The sequence below is a fragment of the Diabrotica virgifera genome, chromosome 1 (assembly GCF_917563875.1).
Source record: "Diabrotica virgifera virgifera chromosome 1, PGI_DIABVI_V3a".
NCBI lineage: Eukaryota > Metazoa > Arthropoda > Insecta > Coleoptera > Chrysomelidae > Diabrotica > Diabrotica virgifera.
Window position 1 is genome coordinate 285,456,810 of NC_065443.1, and position 21,906 is coordinate 285,478,715.

At 32.5% G+C, this 21,906-nt stretch overlaps 1 protein-coding gene across 1 annotated transcript in view; it reads right to left on the reverse strand.

The window, feature by feature from the left end:
- LOC114330455 (angiotensin-converting enzyme-like) overlaps positions 1 to 21,906 on the reverse strand; it is a 333,944-nt gene that overhangs the window by 216,610 nt on the left and 95,428 nt on the right. The window contains exons 6-8 of the mRNA XM_050651261.1: positions 20,679 to 20,803; positions 14,947 to 15,190; positions 12,973 to 13,071 (exon numbers count right to left, since the gene is read on the reverse strand). Coding sequence (XP_050507218.1) covers positions 12,973 to 13,071; positions 14,947 to 15,190; positions 20,679 to 20,803 — 468 coding nt within the window. The remainder of the gene's footprint in view (positions 1 to 12,972; positions 13,072 to 14,946; positions 15,191 to 20,678; positions 20,804 to 21,906) is intronic.

Below are 21,906 nucleotides of genomic sequence, written 5' to 3' on the forward strand. Positions count from 1 at the left end.
GTATTGGGTGATTAACGTCTCGACGTTGAACATGACCAAACCATCTTAACTTATGCTCTCTCATTTTGGCATCAATTGGTGCCACACCTAGACTTCCCCTAATATACTCATTTCTAATTTTATCCTTCTTTGTCACTCCACTCATCCATCTAAGCATTCTCATTTCCGCCACATGCATTCGTTGTTCCTCTTTCTTTTTCACTGCCCAACATTCAGTTCCGTACATCATAGCCGGTCTTATAGCTGTTTTATAGAATTTTCCCTTCAGCTTCATTGGAATTTTTGTGTCACACAACACACCACTCGCTTCTATCCACTTCATCTATCCAGCCCTAATTCTACTGCATGCATCTCCATCTATTTCTCCATTACTCTGTAATACCGATCCTAGGTACTTAAAACTATTGCTTTTTACAATAATTTCACCATCCAAAGATACAATTTTATTTGTAGTAACTCCATCTTTAAATGATCATTCCAAATACTCTGTTTTTGTCCTACTAAGTTTTAAACCTTTTTCCTCCAGAGCTTGTCTCCACTGTTCCAGTTTTTGTTCTAAGTCTCTTTCACTATTTTCTATTAACACTACATCATCAGCATACATTAGACACCATGGAATGCTACCCTGTAGTTTCGCTGTTATCCTGGTCCAAAAGTAATGAGAATAAATAAGGACTAAGCACAGAGCCTTGGTGCAATCCTACTTTCACCTGAAATTTATCAATCTCTCCCACACCTGTCCTAACACTAGTCGTTACTCCCTCATACATATCTATCAAAATCTTTACATATTCGCCGGGAACTCCTTTCTTATTGAGTGCCCACCACATAATCCCTCAAGGAACTCTATCATATGCTTTCTCAAGATCAATAAATACCATATGAGGGTTGGTCTCTTTATTCCTGTATTTTTCCATCAGTTGCCTTACAATGAAAATTGCATCTGTTGTTGATCTCCCCTGCATAAAGCCAAATTGATTATCGGATATTTCGGTTTCTTCACGTATCCGTCTATAATTACTCTCTCCCATATTTTCATGGTGTGGCTTAGTAGTTTTATAGCCCTGTAGTTTGTACATTGTTGTATGTCTCCCTTGTTTTTGTAGACAGGTACTAATATACTGCTTCTCCATTCTTCTGGCATTTGTCCAACTTCCATAATTCTATTAAATAGACCTGCTATGGTTCTTTTCATGAGCATTTTTCAGTGCGTCACAAATGATAGAAAAAAGGTTAGTTCGTGATAAATACACATTTGTGACATTTATTCTAACATGACATTTTAGTTAAATCTGACAGTTGTCACATTTTATTTGCAATTTGGTATGAAAACAAATCAATTGCGTTTATTGCATTTATAAAATGGTATTTTCTTTGATAAATTGTACAGATTAAATTTTTTTATATATAATAATATAATATTATTAGCGCCATCTATTGACAACTAGATTTAAAAATGTCACCGACGAAATGTAATCAGCGACGGGCGTTTTTTTCTGTCACATACAATTTAATGCGTTAGGCGGTTAGAAAGAAATCGAAAAACTGTGACGCACTGAAAAATGCTTATGAAAAGAATCATAGCCAACTTATTCCTGTCTCTCCCAATGCTCTCCATACTTCCGCAGGAATGTCATCTGGTCCGGCTGCTTTTCCTTTTTTTATTTTTTGAAGAGCTTGAGCCATTTCCTCGTTTGTTATTCTGGTAACCATTGCTGTTACTGTCAAAATACTTTTTCCATTTTTTTTTATATCCTTTTCGTGAATTAGTATTTTATTATTTTTATCTCGGATACATCTAATCTGATTAAAATCTCTTGCTTTCTTTGCTCTCTGTTTGGCTATTTTATATATCTTTGCTTCGCCTTCCCTGGTATCAAGTTGATCGTATAGGTTTGAATACGCTTCTGCTTTAGCTTTTGCTACTGCTACTTTCGCTTCCTTTTTGGCGACCATATAGTTTTGAAGATCTATGTCCAATCTGGTTCTTGCCACTTTTTATACAATTTTCCCTTCTCTTTTATTTTTCCTTGTACTTCATTTGATCACCACCACTTTATATCACTATTATCATCAATATCCATCTCCCTTTATCCAATTTTGAATTAAAAACTTGAATTATTCCTATTTCCGAGAATCCCTTGATTTTAAATAAGCTTCTGGCTAAAACACCTAAGAAATTGTTTTTTGTCTGCTGTTCTTCTTTAAACCCTGAATGGTTTATTCCCACGTATATGATTTTTTACATAATCATCATTGGTTCGACAATATTGGTTCATATTATTGGTTATATTCATAAGTTTTTGGTCTTGTTGCAATTGTTTCATTTATTTGAGATTTAAATTTGAACTTTTCCCATTAGCATCTGTTTAGTCAATTTCTTAGGTATTTCGATTTCTGGGTCCGTTTGACGTAGTACATCCAATGCAGTTGCCAGATTTTATAATCGTAACAATTTTTGGTCCTTCGTAAGCTCGAAAGAATAGCATGTAGCTCGAACATGTAGAGTTCGAAATCGTGTGTTTCTGTTACCGCCTCCATACATCTAAATCAAAATTTTTTATTATATTTTTTATATTTTTTTATTAAAATTTTTGTTCAAGATATCTAACAGTTTTTTTCATTTTGTAGCAATGTTCATTTTTAGGCCTACGTTCTGAGCTGTATATTTTGGGTCTAGGAAAGTTGGTCGAGAACACTTTGTCGACGGAAAATTAGTCGACAACATTTGGTCGACAAACAGTTGGTCGAATGCTTAATTCATCGAATGTACAATTCGTCGACGAACATTTGTTCGAATGGATTTTTCGTCGACAAACTGTTATTTATCTTTAGGATCAAGGGATTAATGTGGGTGACAAATAGCGTTGCCAGGTGTCCCTATTTGCGCGGGACGTCCCGATTTTCAGGGGTCTGGGGACGCGTACCGACTTGTACCTGATCGGGACACTAAATGTCCCGATTTTCACCCACGAAAACCAATTTCAGGACTTGCAGTGAATTTTATAACTATGTTATAAAAACAAGGCACTCCTAAAAGCGTCAAAATCGAATGAAAAATATAATTTTAATAAAACATAAATAATTTACTTAATCTACGATTTTTTTGTAATTTCGTCTGATTATTATTATTATGTAGGATTAAATACATTTAATTGTATTTTATGTAGGTATTTACTTTAAACATTATGTAGGATTTTAGAAACACCTTGTAGTCCAGTAAATGAACAAACAGCGATACCGTGTAATTTTCAGGATCAACTCCGAACTGCATGAAAATTTGGACGGCTTGTGTCGTTGGTTGTTTTTACTCGGGGGTGACAGTCACCCCTAGTTGGGGGTGAAAAACCGCGCGTTTAAAATAAGTCCGGAGATGGATAAATTGACTAATTCTAAGCAATTTTAGTTCTATAGAGTTTTAACTTAGTTAATACTTTTCGAGTTATTTACGATTGAAAATGTTTATTTTTAGAAAAAAAATCACGTTTTCAGGCGATTTTCACAAATAACTCAAAAAGTAAGTATTTGACCGAAAAAAATATTCTTAGCAAAAATATCGCATAATATAAAAAAAATGAAAAAAATTGTTAACTCGGTAAAGTCTATAGACCCATCAAAAGCAAAGTTGTAGCTCATGAAAAATACGTTCTTATTCGTCAAATTCCAAATAAAATATTTTGACGTGAAACAACCAAGAAATGAAGCACTTTTCGGGAAAAACCAATTAAAACTTTTTTAATAAAGCTTTATTTTTATCTTTTAAAAAAGTTTCTAGCATCAAAACTAAGCGAGTTATGCTCAAAATCAAGTTAACTCCTTTTTTTTGCTAAAAAAAATCGTAAAAATCTCCCTCTACTTAGCACCCCAAATTAAATTAATCGTTACCCCTTTACAAACAACTTACTTTACTTATGTATTTTTTACATGATTGAAAGGGCCTGAACGAGTCACTAATCACGAGTGTATGCAAAATATGAAGAACCTTATTTGAACCAATTTTTGTCTTACAGAAAAACAAAATGAATCTATCATACATATTTATAAAAGCAAAACCTACTTACTTTTTACTCCTTGAGATCTTTAGTATCCCTAATACTTCTTAAGTTATTTTGAAAAAAGGGCATTTTCCAATATTTTAAGAATTTTTTTTTACTATAAAAACAATTTTTTTTTCAAAACTAAGCACTCCCAACCGGTAAACCTTACAAATCGTATAAACAATACACATATAAAGTAAATAATGGTAAAGCGGTAACGATTCCTTTTATTTAATGTGCTAAATAGGGGGAGATTTTCACGATTTTTTTTAACAAAAAAAGGGGTCAACTTTATTTAAATTGCTTAATTTTCTGGTTATTTCAAGTTGAAAAATTCGATTTGGAATTTGACGAACACGAACGTATTTTTTATGAACTACAACTTTGCTTTTACTGGTTTTATAGACTTTCTGAACATACAACTTTTTGCTTTTTTAAAAGCTACATTTTTGCTAGGAAGATTTTCTTCAATAAAATTATTCGAAAAGTATTGACTTAGTTTAAAAATTATATAGAACAAAAGTTTTCTAGAGTTGGTCAGTTGATCCATTTTGGGACTTACTTTAAACGCGCGTTTATTTACCCCCGAGAAGGGGTAACTGTAACTGTCACTCCCCAAGTAAAAGCAACCAACGGTATAAGTTTAACTTTGAAATAGACAATAAGTAGAACCTAAAACCAGATTTTCATGCAATGCAGAGTTGACCCTGAAAATTACACTCCAAAACGGTCATTTACTGAAATATTGTTGTTTATTTGTCCCGATCTACAACCCTAAATCCCGATTTGTTTTTGCTTATGTACCGATTAAAAACAAATTGGACCTGGCAACACTAGTGACAAACGACTGATTATTGGTTTTTATTTTGTTAACTGGAATAATATTGGATTATACAATATCTGATTTTATTATTTTTTTGGGGTTTTGTTAAGTTTTTTTCTAAATCTTAATTATTTTTAAATTTAGTGAAAAAATTGGCTGCGGTGGAAGAGTAGACAGCAAATATAAACCGATATTTTAATTAGTAATGTACCATTCTTCTTTTTGGTGTCGGTGCACTTGCAAACCGAGCATTTCCGGTCAAATTTGGGTACATTTGCGGACAAAAGGAAATATGCGAGATGCTGAGGTAAATAAATTGTTAGGTAATCGAGGCATTTCCGTACAATGTTTTCGACTGCAGTAATTAGTCAATATCAATAAAAAAGTAAAGAAATCGTGAGAATAAACTTCCCTTCGCAGTTTATCCAAGGCTTAGGAGTGGCAATCTATAAAATATTTTTTTTTGATGTAGTACAAAGAAACTAACTTTATATATTGGCGTGATTCCGCCATGTATTATTCCTTTTGGGTCTTTGTCGACGAAAAATCCATTCGATCAAAAATGTTCGTCGACGAATTGTACATTCGATGAATTGTGCATTCGACCAACTGTTTTTCGACCAAATGTTGTGGACTAATTTTCCGTCGACGAAGTGTTCTCGACCAACTTTCCGACACCGGTATATTTTACAAGGATGAATCATGTCTTTTCTACTTCTACTTCTATGATATCGACGTCGTCTACAAACGAAAATGTTTACAGTTTTTTTTATTATTGTTCCTCTAGTTTTGATTGCTGATTCTCTAATTCTCTTTTACCCATCTATAAATTTTAGCAGATGAGTAGTGATTAGGACTGTTCCGTTCCTTCCAGGGATCGTATCGTTCTTTAAACGCTGTGTATCTATTCCTATTTTAAGTGGCACGTATCGCATTAACGAAGTTCATGTTTAATATCATTTCATATGTTATCAGTCCATGCATCGGTTGGTAATCACTCTCGACTTCTACTTACCTCCGGCTTTCCTCGGACTACTATATAGTCTATCCCTATTGTCGGCACGTGTTATGTGTCCAAAGAATGTTAATATTTTTGAACATATGTAACTCAAGATATGTTGGGGTTTGTTAATCTTAACATTAACAGAAGAATTCGTTCTTCTGACTGTCTTAAGGAATCGAAGCATTGTTTGTTCGTTGTTGTTAGTTTTATCGATAATCATTAAGTTTTGTCTTGTTTTTATTAATTTTTCAATTCCAATCTTCCAATTATTTGTTCTGCATATGCAAGTCTCAATATTGTCTCAAAACTCAATGACTTTGTGTTGAAGTTTTCCTTAAATATTTTGATCCATATAATATATCTTTAATACATTTCTTTCTTCTATTAATATGTCTCCCTGTTTTCCTTTCTTTGATTTTCCTTTTTCTTGGTCTCCCTGTTTGGTTGCATATATCATCTATACTCTTTTATGACACATCTAGAAAAACAAGTGAAACTAGTTGTGAAGAAAAAAGACACGAAAAAAAATCAAAGAACCAGAATGTAGTAGGATCTAGTTGCCAATATCAAAAGAAGAAATCGGTAACAAGGATATACCAACATTAGACATATCATCATATATCAACAGAGACATAATATGATCTACTATCACCTACACATAATAAACATACAACACAAAATACATAAACATGTAACACATAAACACATAAAATAATCAGGATTGGATATCATCTTGAGAGTACAAAAACCAACCTCACAATTTTCAACTAAAAGCATGGCTATTTGCCTACAAAATCGAGGCTAAGTAAGTTAACCGTCAAGTTGAAGACATAACCGCCAAACAACTTTGATTATAAAAACAATTCCCTAATTTAAAACGTTTTTCACAACGATTTCCCGAGTGGAAATCGAAACGTCAAATAATAAATATAAAATGTAGTTTTCATTACAATCAGTTGTGGTATATACACATAATAATAAATTAGGTTCTGTAATATCAAACAAACATTATTCTACTAAGCATATCAACATACAGTGAGGACGTTTGAGTTGGAATAAAATCATTATCTCGATAATGTGCGAATTATGACTTTTTGGCATATATATCATACTAGTGACGTCATTCATCTGGGCGTGATGACGTAATCGATGATATTTTAAATGAGAGTAGGGGATGTGCTCTTTTGAAAGGTTATTTCATTCTCTATACAGTAATATTTAAACATTAACATAATTATTTACAGAGGCTGAACAAAAAAAAATTTTTATTAAATTAATTTACACAAAAAGAAGAATATATAAGGAATTTTATTTAATTCAAAATACATTTTACTGCTGTCAGAAAAACAGAAATGTTTATTTCACTAATAAACGTTGCTTTTCGCTTAAATTCAATGCTCAAACTGCTAAGAGACAGGTGGGTGGCAGTTTTAACATTGAATTTAAGCGAAAAACAATATTTATTGGTCAAATAAATATTTCATTCTGTTTTCTGACAGCACTCAAAGATATTTTGAAATAAATGAATTACATGCATTCTTCTTTTTGTCTCAATTAATTTAATTAAAAAAAATTTTTGGACACCCTGCATAAATAATTATGTTAAAGTTTATATTAGTGAATAGAGAATTAAATATGCTTTCAAATGAGCTATCACACGACCCCCACTCTCATTTAAAAAAATCATCGATTACGTCCAGATGGATGACGTCACTAGTATGATATATATGCCAAAAACTCATTTAAAAATAAAAATCGACCTGTCTTATGATTTCTCTCCAAATTCGCCCCTTCTCGAGATAATGAATTTATTCCAACTCAAACGTCCTCACTGCATAATATGTAAGCACAGAGAAAATGCTCTATAAGTGGGAGTGAAGAGTCCTTGGTAACTATCTGTTGCTTGAGCTTTTTACAAATTTATAAAAACCGCTTCGGGATACACCACAGGCGGTTCTCTGAAAAGCAGAAACCTTGGTCAGCCGATAGTGGTGGCCACGAATCGAATTTAATCTAAAGCTGTCTTTCCTTATAGGCCTGAATCCCGCGTACCAAAAAAAAGTTGATTAATAGCAAGCTGAGAATTTGTTAATACTTTAACGGTGTCTAGTCGGACAAACTTTGATATACGGGGAAAACTGGAACAGGGGAAGTTTTAATTGTGGAACAGTTGGTTTAAAAATTTGGAACGTCAGATTACTAAAACGCCCCATGTATTTTGTCGGACAGAATATCCAATTGATTTGTTACCCTTTCATTAAACTCTCATGCAAAAATCAGACTGCTATTACTAACCAACATGATTCCTGTCATTTGTCATATTCTTCGTGCTCCACTCATTAAAATGCCCAATTGGTGATAAACACCAGTCTAATTTTTGCATAAGAGTTTAATGAAATGGTAACAAACCAATTGAAAGTTCTGTCCGACAAAGTACATGGAACGTTTTCGTAGTCTGACGTTCCAAATTTTTAGCCTGTTCCACAATTAAAACTTCCCCTGTTCCAGTGTTCCCATACATCAAAGTTTGTCCGACTAGACACCATTAAGCTATTAACAAATTTTTAGCTTGCCATTAATCAACTTTTTTTGGTACGCGGGATCCAGGTTTATTATATGTAAGCATCTCAACATACATTGTTGTTATTTTGAGAGGTAGTTTTAAGTACATAATAGAAAGATAATAATATAATATACTTTATCGCCAACCGTCGCTAAAGTCATTCATTATTGTACTCATTTGCCGCCATTTACGGCAGTAAAAAACACTTTATTGTACTGAAAGAAGAATTTTACTTTACCTGCCGCGATTAATCAAATCAACTTGTTGATTTGATAAATATTTGAAAAATATAAATCAACTGAGATTGAATGTAAGTGGTCGATGGCAGTAATCGATTATTTATTTGAGTGACCTTAAAATTTATTTAGATACTTTAATTATTAAAAATATTGTACAAAATTTACGTTATTATTAATTAAATTTATGTCAGAAAATGAAATTCTGTAGTATTTTGCAATTATATTTATAAAACACAAATCACAACTTCAAAAATTTAGTAATTAGTTATTTAATATTGATACCTAACAACTATCGGTTAAAAATCGAAATCGTCCATCATGCAAGCAAGAGCCTTCTGTCATTACTGTCATACGAAATTTTTATTTTGTGTAAAAGTAAAAGAATTCTTAAATCTTTTGCTCTGAGCAAGCGGTCTAACTGTGTATAATTTTACATGCATCTGATCTGCGACGGAACTGACGTCACATACTGTTTACAATTTCTGACGTGAAGTTGGCGTTGACAGGTGTTTTTGTGGTTAATAAATTATAAATATTTTATTTGGTGACATATTTTAATGTAAAATACATTGTAAAACAGGTAAAATTATGTATTAAGGAAATATTAAGTCAATAATTGAACGCATTCCTGTTGGTAAATCAAGAAATTATTCCGGAAACCAAGAGTCGGCCATTGTTATGTCAAGTTAATAGCTACTTTTTATCAGCTACTTTGGACGCCAGAATTTTGCTCATAGGTTCTATCCTGGGTGTTTTTATATCAATGGCTCTGAGCGTTAACAAAGTGTCAAAGCAAAATCGACCGACCTGCTCATGGTGGCGGTTTTTTGAAATTCTATCAGAACGTTTTGTGTATGTTTAAATGAGACATTTAAAAAAATGCCGTGTCACGCTAGTGATATTATGTATTAACAGAAAATAAAAACGAACTTAATCTGATATAAATTCTTCTATTTCCAATATTGATTATCAGTTTGATTTTGTATACATAACCTCACTATCGCAGTTTATGTAAATAAATCTTTATTAACGAAAAAGAAAATATTTTTGTTGCACTATAAATTACAGTATAAATTAATAACTAATGAATTCTAACAATTGTATTCGGTTATTATCACTACAAAATAAAATATTCAAGTTTAACAAAATAATCCCATAAGACTCAATGTTAAAACGTCCTGACAAAATCTGACAGCGTGTCACGTGACTGTAAGTAGAGGAAAGACGCACGGAGCCATAGTATAAAATGATGTTTTTGTTAAGGCTATGGGTACATAATTCGCAAATATTTTACGTGTATCCCTACTTTTTCTGTCTTTACACGGCAAATTACGCGTAGTAAAATTCACACTGGTATGGATATGTAAACATTACTAGAATGTCACATAGTTATATATTAGCATAGAGAGAGCCTTCACTATGCGCGTCCTGACGACAAGATCCATCTTCGACTGGTTTGCGCTATCTCTTTCTAACACATCGTACCGAGAAACTAAGATGACATAAAGGTGTGAGTATAGGCACGGAAGAGGAGGACAACTGTCTCAGCTTAATATGCGTAAGAGTTAAACAGCACTAATCCAAAGAAAAAAGATGGTGTCGTCACTTCGCTTTGAATGACACTCTCTCTATGTCAATATATACCTCTATGGAATGTCATTCTACTTGAAAATGTCATTATTAATTTCAAGAGATGGGTTTTGAATGTTCTTGGATAAACGTTATTTTTATAATTTTAAATTATTAATTCAGTTAATAAATGTGATAATTTTTTCACTAACTACGTATTCAGTGATTGTAATTATTTATTTGTACAACAAAGACTAATACTCAATCGAGAAAAGAGGAAAAGTGTTAAAGTGATTTTTTAATAATATATTGTTATGGAACGCTTACAATTTTGAACATCTTTAACAACAAAATACTTGGATCACAGAATATATTATCCTGATGTATTCTCTGCTTGGATCTTCCACAAATAATACACAATAAATAACTTTTTATTAAGTTCACGTCTTAAATCAATTATTTATCAAATACACTATATTTCAATAATATTTAATCAATAACTCAACATATTTTATTCCCGATGCAATGTCAAATATTTAAAATTGTCACTGATTGTCAGTGTCTGACTGACAATATATGCTGACAATATTATATTCGGCTGAGTGCGTTGTAAGACAAAGATAGATTTGGAAAATATTACCACGGCATTGTGTTTATTTTTTTCGAATCCTGAAAAAACCAATAAATATTTTTGAAAAATTTAAACGCAGAATGAAAGACTAAATTATTACCGAGGGCCGAAAGTCCCTTAGAATAAATAAAAAGTTTATTTTGAATGATATATTTGAAATTAAAAATCACACTAAATTTTCCCTTAGTTTTTCACCCCTGTAACTTATTAAAATAAACATTATAGAAGTTCTCAGAGACTTTCGGCCCTCGCTAATAACGTGATCTTTCATTGTGCGTTTAAATTTTTCAAAAATACTTATTAGTTTTCTCAGGATTCGAAAAAAATGAATCCCCATTTGAATTGCATTGCAGCCGAAAATACGTACCGATCCCCTTAATTCTATTATATAGGACGGTGATAGATATGTAGGTACTGATAATTTGTTAGCAAATATTATATTTATTTAGATTGTCTAGTATTCATCACGGCAAATCAACTTCGCTGCGGCAGGCTACACTACACTTCATAAACAATGACGTAACTATTAACGGTATTTTTAAATTTTGGTATTTTACTTTAAGTATTAAAATTAGTATATTATTTAAATATAAATACGATAAAATTCTTTAAAACATATTTATTTCGTTGAAACCATGGTAATAGAAGTATAACTTCTTTCGTGCGTACAAAGTACACACACTCTTTTTTCATTAGAAGGATGTAATTAAGTAAGTGTTCATGTTTTTTATGATTGGCGATAAAATTTTGTATGCACCACGTCAGTAAAGACTCTTGATCGAACTCGTCTGTTATTCGCCTTGCTCGCTACGCTCGCTCGGCTCATAATATCAGACTCGTTCGATAAAGAGTCACTTTACTGACTTGGTACATAAATAACTATTATCTACTCTATGTCATATTATGTATAAGTTTTTAGTTTGTGAAAACTGTCATTATAGATAGCAATGCGTGAAGGGTTTAAAGTGTGCGTGAAGTAACAATGTATTTTAAATGGGATTTATTTTTCGCATACTTTGAATGGGTTTTTGGCACACTTTCATATTGGGACCGTGCAAGTTCGGCAAAGCGACACCTGGTTTCTACGCTCAGCAACATTATTCGCACTTTTAATTATATTAGCCAATTATATTAGTCTTGGTTACTGGATAATTGTCAAGGCCATAGTCCAAAAAAATAATAAGAAGAAAAAATAAGATACATGTTATGTTATTAAAACGAAAACAATTGTGTATAGTAAATAAAACTAGTTTATTAAAATGCAGTACTGCAAGCAAAATACAATTAATTAAATTTACCTTTATATAATAATTGCATATCATATCAATATTGTGGAGCAATATATAATTTTTCTTCTTCATTGACAGTAGATATGAAATATACGTCAATTTGACAATTTCAATTGACAATGAATTATTTAAGAAAGTTAAAATATTTCTCCGCTATTATCGCACGATCGTTTCTCGTATCCTCTCCAAGGAATTGCACACCGCGAATAATCAAATATCCTTAACTTTCGCGTTTTCATGGTGATGACAATATGAGCAATGACTTACAACAAAATTTTTGACAGTTTTGTGGCTTGAAAGTAGTTAGGATTTTTAAATGTCAAAGTTCTAAAAATTGTAGCATAGAAATGAATTCCAGTGACGAAGAGTTATAGTTTTTTTATTTGTTTATCGTAGATAAAATATTGTATGAAACTGTGCGTGAAGTACTTTTTGCGAACTTACACACTCGCTTCGCTGTCGCTCGTGCTCTAAACATCGCGTGCGTTCGCAAAAAGCATACTTCACGAACTGTTTCATAAATAACTATTTCTTGAATAAACATACTCGTTTATGCTTTCGAAAAAGTATAGTATTTAGAAAAAAGGAACTCTTGTGAAAATGATATATTCTACTTAAATTGCATGAATACAAAGAAGAATGTCCCGAAGCAAAAAAAAGAAAAGTTGCAGTAGGTACCTATTGCATGTTCTTATTTCACAGCCACTGCTTTATCTCACATACATTTACTTTAACTATTAGTATATCAATATACTATAATTAGCAATATACCCTTTATGAAATCATAAACATTGTCATCGTATATAGTAAACACTTACCTTAAATATGGAATATTGGCAGGAATATGATACTTGGAGCCTGGATCAAAGTCGATTTCGGATCTCAGTACTGGTGGTTTTATACCTTGGTATCTCTCACTAAAAACAATATATTATGTATTATATACCTAACACGTGGATAATAAGCAGTTTGTTTTTTTATAATTTTAGTCTGGGCAGAGTATCGGAATAAACGCCATTTTCGGGAAAAGTTATTTACTAGCTCTTTTATTGCTGGCATCTTAAGATTAGGTATATACTAATAATATAGGTATGCGAAGTCAGGAGATAGTGTCAGAAGTTTATAAGTCATTATTTACTAATAAATTAAATAACTTGGTGACGTCAAAGCTTTTTTGGTATAGATTATATTAGTGATTTAATTATTGATAAATAATTACCTAGGTACCCAAAAATTTAATTGAAAATAAAAGATTTTTTTGGGAAAACCTGGATTATTCTAGAAAAATGTTCATTGAAGCAAATTTGGAGAAAAATATTTATAGGCAGAATTAAATTACGGTGATTTTTTATTTGGGTGTTTTGGTGTAAAGTAAAAAAAATCGGAATTACAGAGCAATAATTGAAAAAAGAAGATTTCAGAGCGCTTATTTGTCTATAAAAAATAGCACATTATCTGAGGACTTTGCATACCTATATTATTCATATTAGACCTGGATCCCGCGTAACAAAAAAAGTTTATTAATAGCAAACTGAAGATTTGTTAATAGCTTAACGGTGTCTAGTACGGGAACACTGAAACAGGGGAAGTTTAATTGGAGAATTAATAACAGGTTACAGGTTTCGAACGTCAGACTACGAAAACGTCCTATGTATTATGTCGGACAGAACTTCCAATTGATTTGTTACCTTTTCATTAAACTCTCATGCAAAAATCAGACTGCTATTTACCACCAACATAATTCTTGTCATTTGACATGTTCTACGTGTTGGACTAATTAAAATGTTTAACATATTTGTCGGACAAACATTTTTTTCATATATTATATAGAGTTTGCTATTAAATAAGCTTAAAACAACCTGCTGGTTTTCACAATCATAAACTTGTCAGAATGACATATTTCACAAATAACATCACATTCCACATTTAAAACTTCCCCTGTTTCAAGTGTTCCCATACATCAAAGTTTGTCCCACTAGACACCATTAAGCTATTAACAAATTTTCAGCTTGCTAATAATAAACTTTTTTTGGTACACGGGATCCAGGTGTATATATACAATCATAAGGTACGATTCCAGCAATAAAATTGCTGGTGAATAATTTGCTGATTTAATTTATATATATTTATACTAATTAAAACAGAAGTTTTCACTTCATTGTGTTTTTTATTAGTATTAAGTACCAAATAAAAAGTTTTCTTAATATACCAACGTATTTTATTCATATATGTACTTAACTATATATTTTCTTAAAGGCTATAGCAATTGTCTTCTTAAATCCTGCTTTTTAACAGAAATATTTTGTTAATTTTTGCAAAACTTTTTGCTTACATAATGCTAATATTTTGTTTTTATATGCTTATTTTGACCTTTCTGTATGTTACTAGTCCCGTCTTTTTACATATAACATTTTTTGTAAATTATATTGAACTAAAAAGTATGTTGATTATTATAATAATAATATCGTATGGCATTTTTGCCGGGGAGATCCTTTCGGATAGTTCCAGCGCCAATTACATCTTTAACCCTGTTTCAAGTAACTAGTGTCGATGTACACTAGCCCAGGGGGACCGACGACTTAACGTACTCTCCGAGGCACGGTGAGACGGCTCGTGTCATTATTGGAAATGAAAATGGTTTGTCTTTGGCAGGGATCGAACCCACGTCTACTGGCGTATGAGGCCAGCGTTTATGCCGTTACCCACGGCCGCTCACATGATTATTGGGGGGGGGGGCGCCCATGTTGATTATTAAAAACATCTTATAAACAGTAAATATTAACCCATTTTACCTCAGAAGCCACCAATGGCAGTTATATTCTTCTTTTTGAACAACACCCTTGAAGACGTCGTATCGCCACTTATCCATGACCAAAGCGAATGGCAGGAAGACTATCTTGTCGAGAGCCATTGAATACAAAAAGTTTATATCCACCGCTACACGATCGATGGATTTTTGGACTAATCCCAAAGCTTGTAGATGCCTTGGAGTGCCTACTGAAAGACCTATCGCTTCACCGATAGCTTCGTGGAAAGCTGAAACATGTAAAGTATACTTATAGTAAAAACACAAAATATTTAAAGGTATTTATGGTTTTTAATAACTATTTCTGTTTCTGAGCTTGAGTACTATGTGTAAGTTCAAATGATTATGTCACTTTTCCATATAAACAATATTAGTTATTGCTTGGGAAAGTACAAATAGTAAAAAAGTGGACAAAATCACTCTCAAATACATTATTGTCTGAAAAGAAAAACATGTACTTAATTTAAGGACTACAAGCTAATAGTTCTTCAACATTCATTCATCATGTAATATAAAAACAACTCATGAACTCTGCAGAAATGAAAATGAATGGGTGGAATAAAAAAATGATAAAATTAAGAATGCATTTATTAAGAGAGGTCTAATTGATCATAAAATGAGGAAAAATAGGTTGATATGATTAGGGCATGTTCAACGTCGAATTAATAATCGATTGATACAAAAATTTTCTGAGTTCCAAGTTCGTAGGACCAAAGAATATTTGATGGAAAACGCTCAGGCCAAACATGTCTGTAAGGAGGATTAGTATTAGCACGCCTAAAGATAGAAACTTACAAAGAGATATAATTGCAAAAGCCAACTAGGTATGGATAAAGGCAAAGAAAATGATGATGGCCCAGTTTTTTTTCTAATTCTTCTTCTTCAGATGTCTTCGTCTAGCGAAATTTGCCTATGACTCCGGCAAATTCTTTTCTATGTTGGGCTTTTCCTATTAGTGATTCGAAGTCTAATTTTAAATTTTAATTTATTTTTAATTATTTCATGTAAAATACACACAGAGGCAAAAATTAACGAAACACATTAAAAATAGGACATGTTACATATCTTGAATTTCCTAAACTTGTTGTCCGATTTGAGTGATTTTTTGGGCAGTGCCTATCTCGGCCCAAGAAACAGGTAGGTCTTTTAAAAATGTCACAAGTCGGCGCAAAGATTAAAACTGCCCGATGTAAAATATACCAGCTCGGCTCATGGGAGCCGATGTTCACACACTAATAACAATTTTCGTCTGCCTAAACATTTCACCTATGGGCTTTAAAGATGTCATTATACTCTATTTTGTCTGAAAACTGAATAGTAGTTAATTGAAAGATTAATTGATTCCACTACGAGGTGTCGAGCGAGTACCATCGTTCTGTATTTTGTCGTGCTTTTTAAAACACAGTGCAAAAACTGTGACATTAGTGTACCTTCAACCAGAAATAGATGTATGTATAAATCACTCATTATTAGTTGAGGTTTGTTTTTTGTTTCAACTGTTAAAAACACAAAAAAAATTTTTAAACAAGATTGCGTTACAATCGGCAATCTATTTTTATTTTAAACTAGATAAAAAGCTGAACCTTAACCATAATACATAGAAGTTAACTTTGGTATAATTTCAAGATAAAAACGTAATTGCTTTTGACTACAGGAGCAGTGGCGTAGCAGATACCCAAACAGTCAATATGTCTCGAACATCTAACCAAGCTTTATCCTATGTATCAGTAGCGAAATCGATTCCAAGACCAACATTTCCTACCAAGAGAAATTGTTTCTTAAATTCGCAAAGAACCCAAAATTTCTGTACAATATTAAAAGAAGGGGTATTGAGGCTAGGATATTTTTCTATAAGCCTATTCGCGCTGTATACCTCGAACGTACCCAGAGGGAGAACGCCTGCGCATTACAAAATTTGACGTTCAATAAGGTCGAATATTTCCCTGCGAAAACCTAATGAGCAGGCGATCTCCCTCTGGGTAAGTTCAGGATAGGTTCAGGGCATGCAGCGCGAATAGTCCTTATGTTATTAAGAAATTTTCCCTAATCTCTAATTCCAAGATAAAATTACTATTATACTTACTTAATGGGGTACTAATACCTACCTGTTAATCTTCGAGCCGACCTGGGGGTTTTTAAAATGTACCTGGGGTGTCATAAATGACTAAAGGATCATAGTGAGCCGAGATGGGAATACCCCAATTTTTTTAGTATGTTATAGCCTTGTTATTTAAGAAAATTGATGTAATAATATTGTTGCTAGACAGGTGAATGTCACTTTATACCGGGTGTAACAATCATACTGTGTTTTTCCCTTAAAGTTTGGAACATCCTGTGGAATATTGAACATATAAGATATTGAAATTAAAACTCAATTGTAGACCTAGGCTTTATTAACATTTTCTTTTTTAATTCATTTGCTTATGTACTATAATAAAAAAGTTAGCTACGTTAACAACTAGCATTATTTTCATCAATAAGTCCTCATTTTCTTCATAGTTTAATAGACAGACCTAAAGTAGTCTATGAGAAATTAACAATCTAATATCTAGATGTCAAATTGTTAACAGTTAAAAATTGTCTGGATTGTTGTGAAAATTAGTAGATTTAGGTATTAAAAGTTTCAATTAATTCCGTATTTTTTGTTGTTGTTTGGTGGAAATGGAACGCGCCAAAAGGAATTTGACCCGCGATGGGGGTGTTCCAGTAGGGATCTTACATAGCGAAGGACTTACCTACCATGCTATCGGCTCTTTATATTGGTAACAATTTTTTACTAATGCACGAAAATGCAAGACCTCACCTTCACAAGCTGTAATCGAATATTTACAACAGGTAAATATTTGGACTTTGAATTGGCCATCGCATAGTCCAGTTCTTAACCAGATCGAATATTTGTGTGATATAATTCGCAAAAGACCACGACAGCGTTTGCCACCTCCTAGAACCTTACAAGAGATAGAAACAGTAGCTCTCGGGATTTGGAATGATATTGATCAAGACCAAATAGCATACTTCATTTGTAATATAAAAGTATATATCTCTTTTATTATCCAACATAAGCAAATGAATTAAAAATCAAAATGTTAAGAAAGCCTGAGGCTACAATTAAGTTTTAATTTCAATATTTTATATCTGATAGAATATTCCACAGGGTGTTCCGACTTTTAAGGAAAAAACACAGTATGATTGTTACACCCGTTATAAAATGAGATTTACCTGTCTAGCAACAATATAGTCCAGAAAGCCACTGCGCATCCGCTAGGAAAAATATTCTAATTCGGATTTTTTGTACAATCTTACTCAAAAAGGACACCTTTTAACAAATTTGCATGTTGCCAGGACCAAAAGGTGGTCAAAAATTTTTTAAACGTTTTTTTTTTTGTTTTTTTTTCTAAAACTATTTTATTTGCATCGAAAAAAGTTTTTTTAGGTTTTTTGGATCATTCCAAACAGAAAAGGTCTTTAGTGATTTTTCTCTAAAAATGATAGTTTTTGACATATAAGCGATTAAAAATTGAAAAATTACGAAATCGGCCATTTTTAACCCTCAAAAACTATGTGAAAAACTGAAAATTTGAATGTTTCCAATATAGGTAGATATTCTTTAAACATCGATTGATGAAATTCCGAAGAGTTTTTTGCAATACATTATTCAAAACTCCTTTGTTTTTTAATTGCTAATCAAGCGTGCGCGACACTATTTTCCACCGACAGTATGGTGAAAATGAAAGGAATAAATTCGTTATTTCGTAAACCGGCGACTTTAAGGCAAAATCCCGAAACAGGTCGATTTTTGTTTTTAAGTTATGATATTGTGCCATATTGTGGCATATTGTGGCATATACTAGTGACGTCATCCATCTGGACGTGATGACGTAATCGATGATTTTTTTAAATGAGAATAGGGGTCGTGTGCTAGCTCATTTGAAAGGTTCTTCAATTCTCTATTCAGTAATATAAACATTTACATAATTATTTATACAGGGTGTCCAAAATTTTTTTATTAAATTAAATTATTTGACAAAAAAGAAGTAGAAGGACACCCTATATAAATAATTATGTAAATTATGTAAATGTTTACATTACTGAATGGAGAATTAAAGAACCTTTCAAATGAGCTACCACACGACCCCTATTCTCATTTAAAAAAATCATCGATTACGTCATCAAGCCCAGACGGATGACGTCACTAGTATACCATATATGCTGCAATATCATAACTTAAAAATAAAAATCGATCTGTTTCGGGATTTTTTCTTAAAGTCGCCGGTTTACGAAATAACGAATTTATTCCTTTCATTTGCACCATATTGTCGGTGGAAAATAGTGTCGCGCACGCTTGATTACCAATTAAAAAACAAAGGAGTTTTGAATATTGTATTGCAAAAAACTCTTCAGGATTTCATCAATCGATGTTTAAAGAAAATCTGCCTATCTTGGCAACATTCAAATTTTGCAAAGGGCCAATTTCGCAATTTTTCAATTTTGAATCGCTTATATGTCAAAAACTATCATTTTTAGAGAAAAGTCACTAAATACCTTTTCTGTTTGGAATGAGCCAAAAAACCTAAAAAAACTTTTTTCCATGCAAAAAAAATAGTTTTAGGAAAAAAACAAAAAAAAAACGTTTAAAAAATTTTTGACCACCTTTTGGTCCTGGCAACATGCAAATTTGTTAAAAGGAGTCCTTTTTGAGTCAGATTGTGCAAAAAATCCGAATTAGAATATTTTTCCTAGCGGATGCGCAGTGGCTTTCTGGGCTAATATCACTACATCGATTTTCTTAAATAATAAGGCTATGGTAGGGGAGCCCAAGCGGGGATTTTTACAGTTACTCGAGCACGTCAGATTATCATATGGGGAAAAACCTGGTACCCTGCAGATATACCTCTACCATATATTGGCTCTTAACACAGGGAGTTCGTCAAGGGATGCCCGAAAAAAAAATATATTTCCCTAAAAAACTTGAAATTGTCAGATTAAGATAAGGTTAAGTTAAGTACATGCAAAAGAGTGTATGTTTCAAAAATCTGACGATTTGAGCCGGGCGTAAGGAAATGGGTGAGTCCCAAAGTTTCACAAGAAAAGAGCGAATATTTCGCGAAATGAATGACAGATCGAAAAACTAAAAACATGTACTCAATATTTTTTAAAAATCTATCGAATGATACCAAACACGACTTCCCACGGAGAGGAGTGGGGGGTAAATTTAATATTTTAAATACGAATCCCGCGATGTTTCGCGAAATGAACATCAGATCTAAAAACTGTAAAATACACTTATTCAATATTTTTGAAAAATCTATCGAATGGCACCAAACACAACCCCCCCCCCCACGGAGGTGGGGTGGGGGATTACTTTAAAATCTTAAATATGAGCCCCCATTTTTTATTGCAGACTTGCATTCCTTGCGTAAAAATAAGTAAATTTTATTCGAAACAGTTTTTCAAATTATGGAGAGACGGCGTTATAATCGGAAAAAACGATGGAAAATTAAATTAAAAAATGGACCTACTCTTCACAACCCAATAGGTCCCCATAACACTCGAGTGACTGCACATTTAGCATACTTTACTCCCCTACCACTATAACATACTAAAAAAATCACTCAAATCGGACATGTTTAGGAAATTCGATACATCTAACATGTCCCATTTTTAAGGTGTCCCGTTAATTTTGCCGTTTTGTGTATATGTTATTTAACTTATTCTTACCTGGATTTGCTCCATCTCTGAACACTTTTGGTTGGTTTTTATATTGAATAAAGTAGTAAATGTGTGCCATTTCGTGATGAGCTGTTATTAGGTCTTTCATGTTGACGTTTGTGCACATTTTAATCCTAAAACCATCGTATTTATTACTATTTTATTAATTTACCTAATAAAGAAATATCAAAAATTATCCTTTAGCTAAAAGATAAGGTCCTGAACAAAATTAAGGCACCATCAAAACTTTCAAAGTTAATAATGGGATATGGGTCATTTCACGAACATACGCCTGTTTTGGATTACTTCGACAACGAATATTTTACTGTACAACATAAGAAGTACGAAAGTAAATGGCGCTAATAATTATTCCAATAAACAACAATGTAATTTTCAATTTACTTTCGTTCTTCTTATTTTGCACAGTAAAATATTCGTTGTCGAAGTAATCCAAAACAGGCGTATGTTCGTGGAATAGGGTATAGGGCCATATGTTATCTCTTATATAAAAGGGATTCTTGTATGTATGAGATAAGAATGCAAATTGTCGAAAATCCTGTGCTTCTTGTATGAGTCTGAATTTTTTTATTTCAGCCATATAACTTGTATCTCCCCCTGAATAAAGGGATATTCTAACAATCGTAGCTCTATTACGCTTGTATGAAAGTATATAAAGTATGTTAACAGAAAATAATTGAAAAATGATCTCCAATGTACTATTGGAGTATATACTAGAAAGCAAAATAATATGAAGGTAAAGACTTTTTTCTTTTATATTTAATACTATTATGCGCTGCATTTTTTTAATAGTGTCTTTCAATAGGGACTTACTTTGACATTTAGTATTAAGTCACTAGTCATTTATTAAGTCTATTTTGTCCTTTATTTTCTTCGCGCGTTTCGCTCATTTTAGGGTCGCCATAATTATCTTACGAGAAGACTATGCAGCATGGTAGTAGTAGATTAAGTTGAGTCCACCGGTTAAATAAATAATCAACCAATACCCTTGCGTTGATGAAACACAAGATCTGCCAAAAAGATCCTCGCTGTCCGTGAGATTCCACGTCTCTCAGAAAAACTCGGCCTTTCAGAGACCACAAATATAAACGATCATAATTAATGACGTGTGTTCGCTAAATGTACTCTGGAGCAGTTGGAAACTGACCCCAATTTTCATCGAAAGATCATGTTCAGCAATGAGGCCTATTTTTGGATAAATAAATACGTCAACAAACAG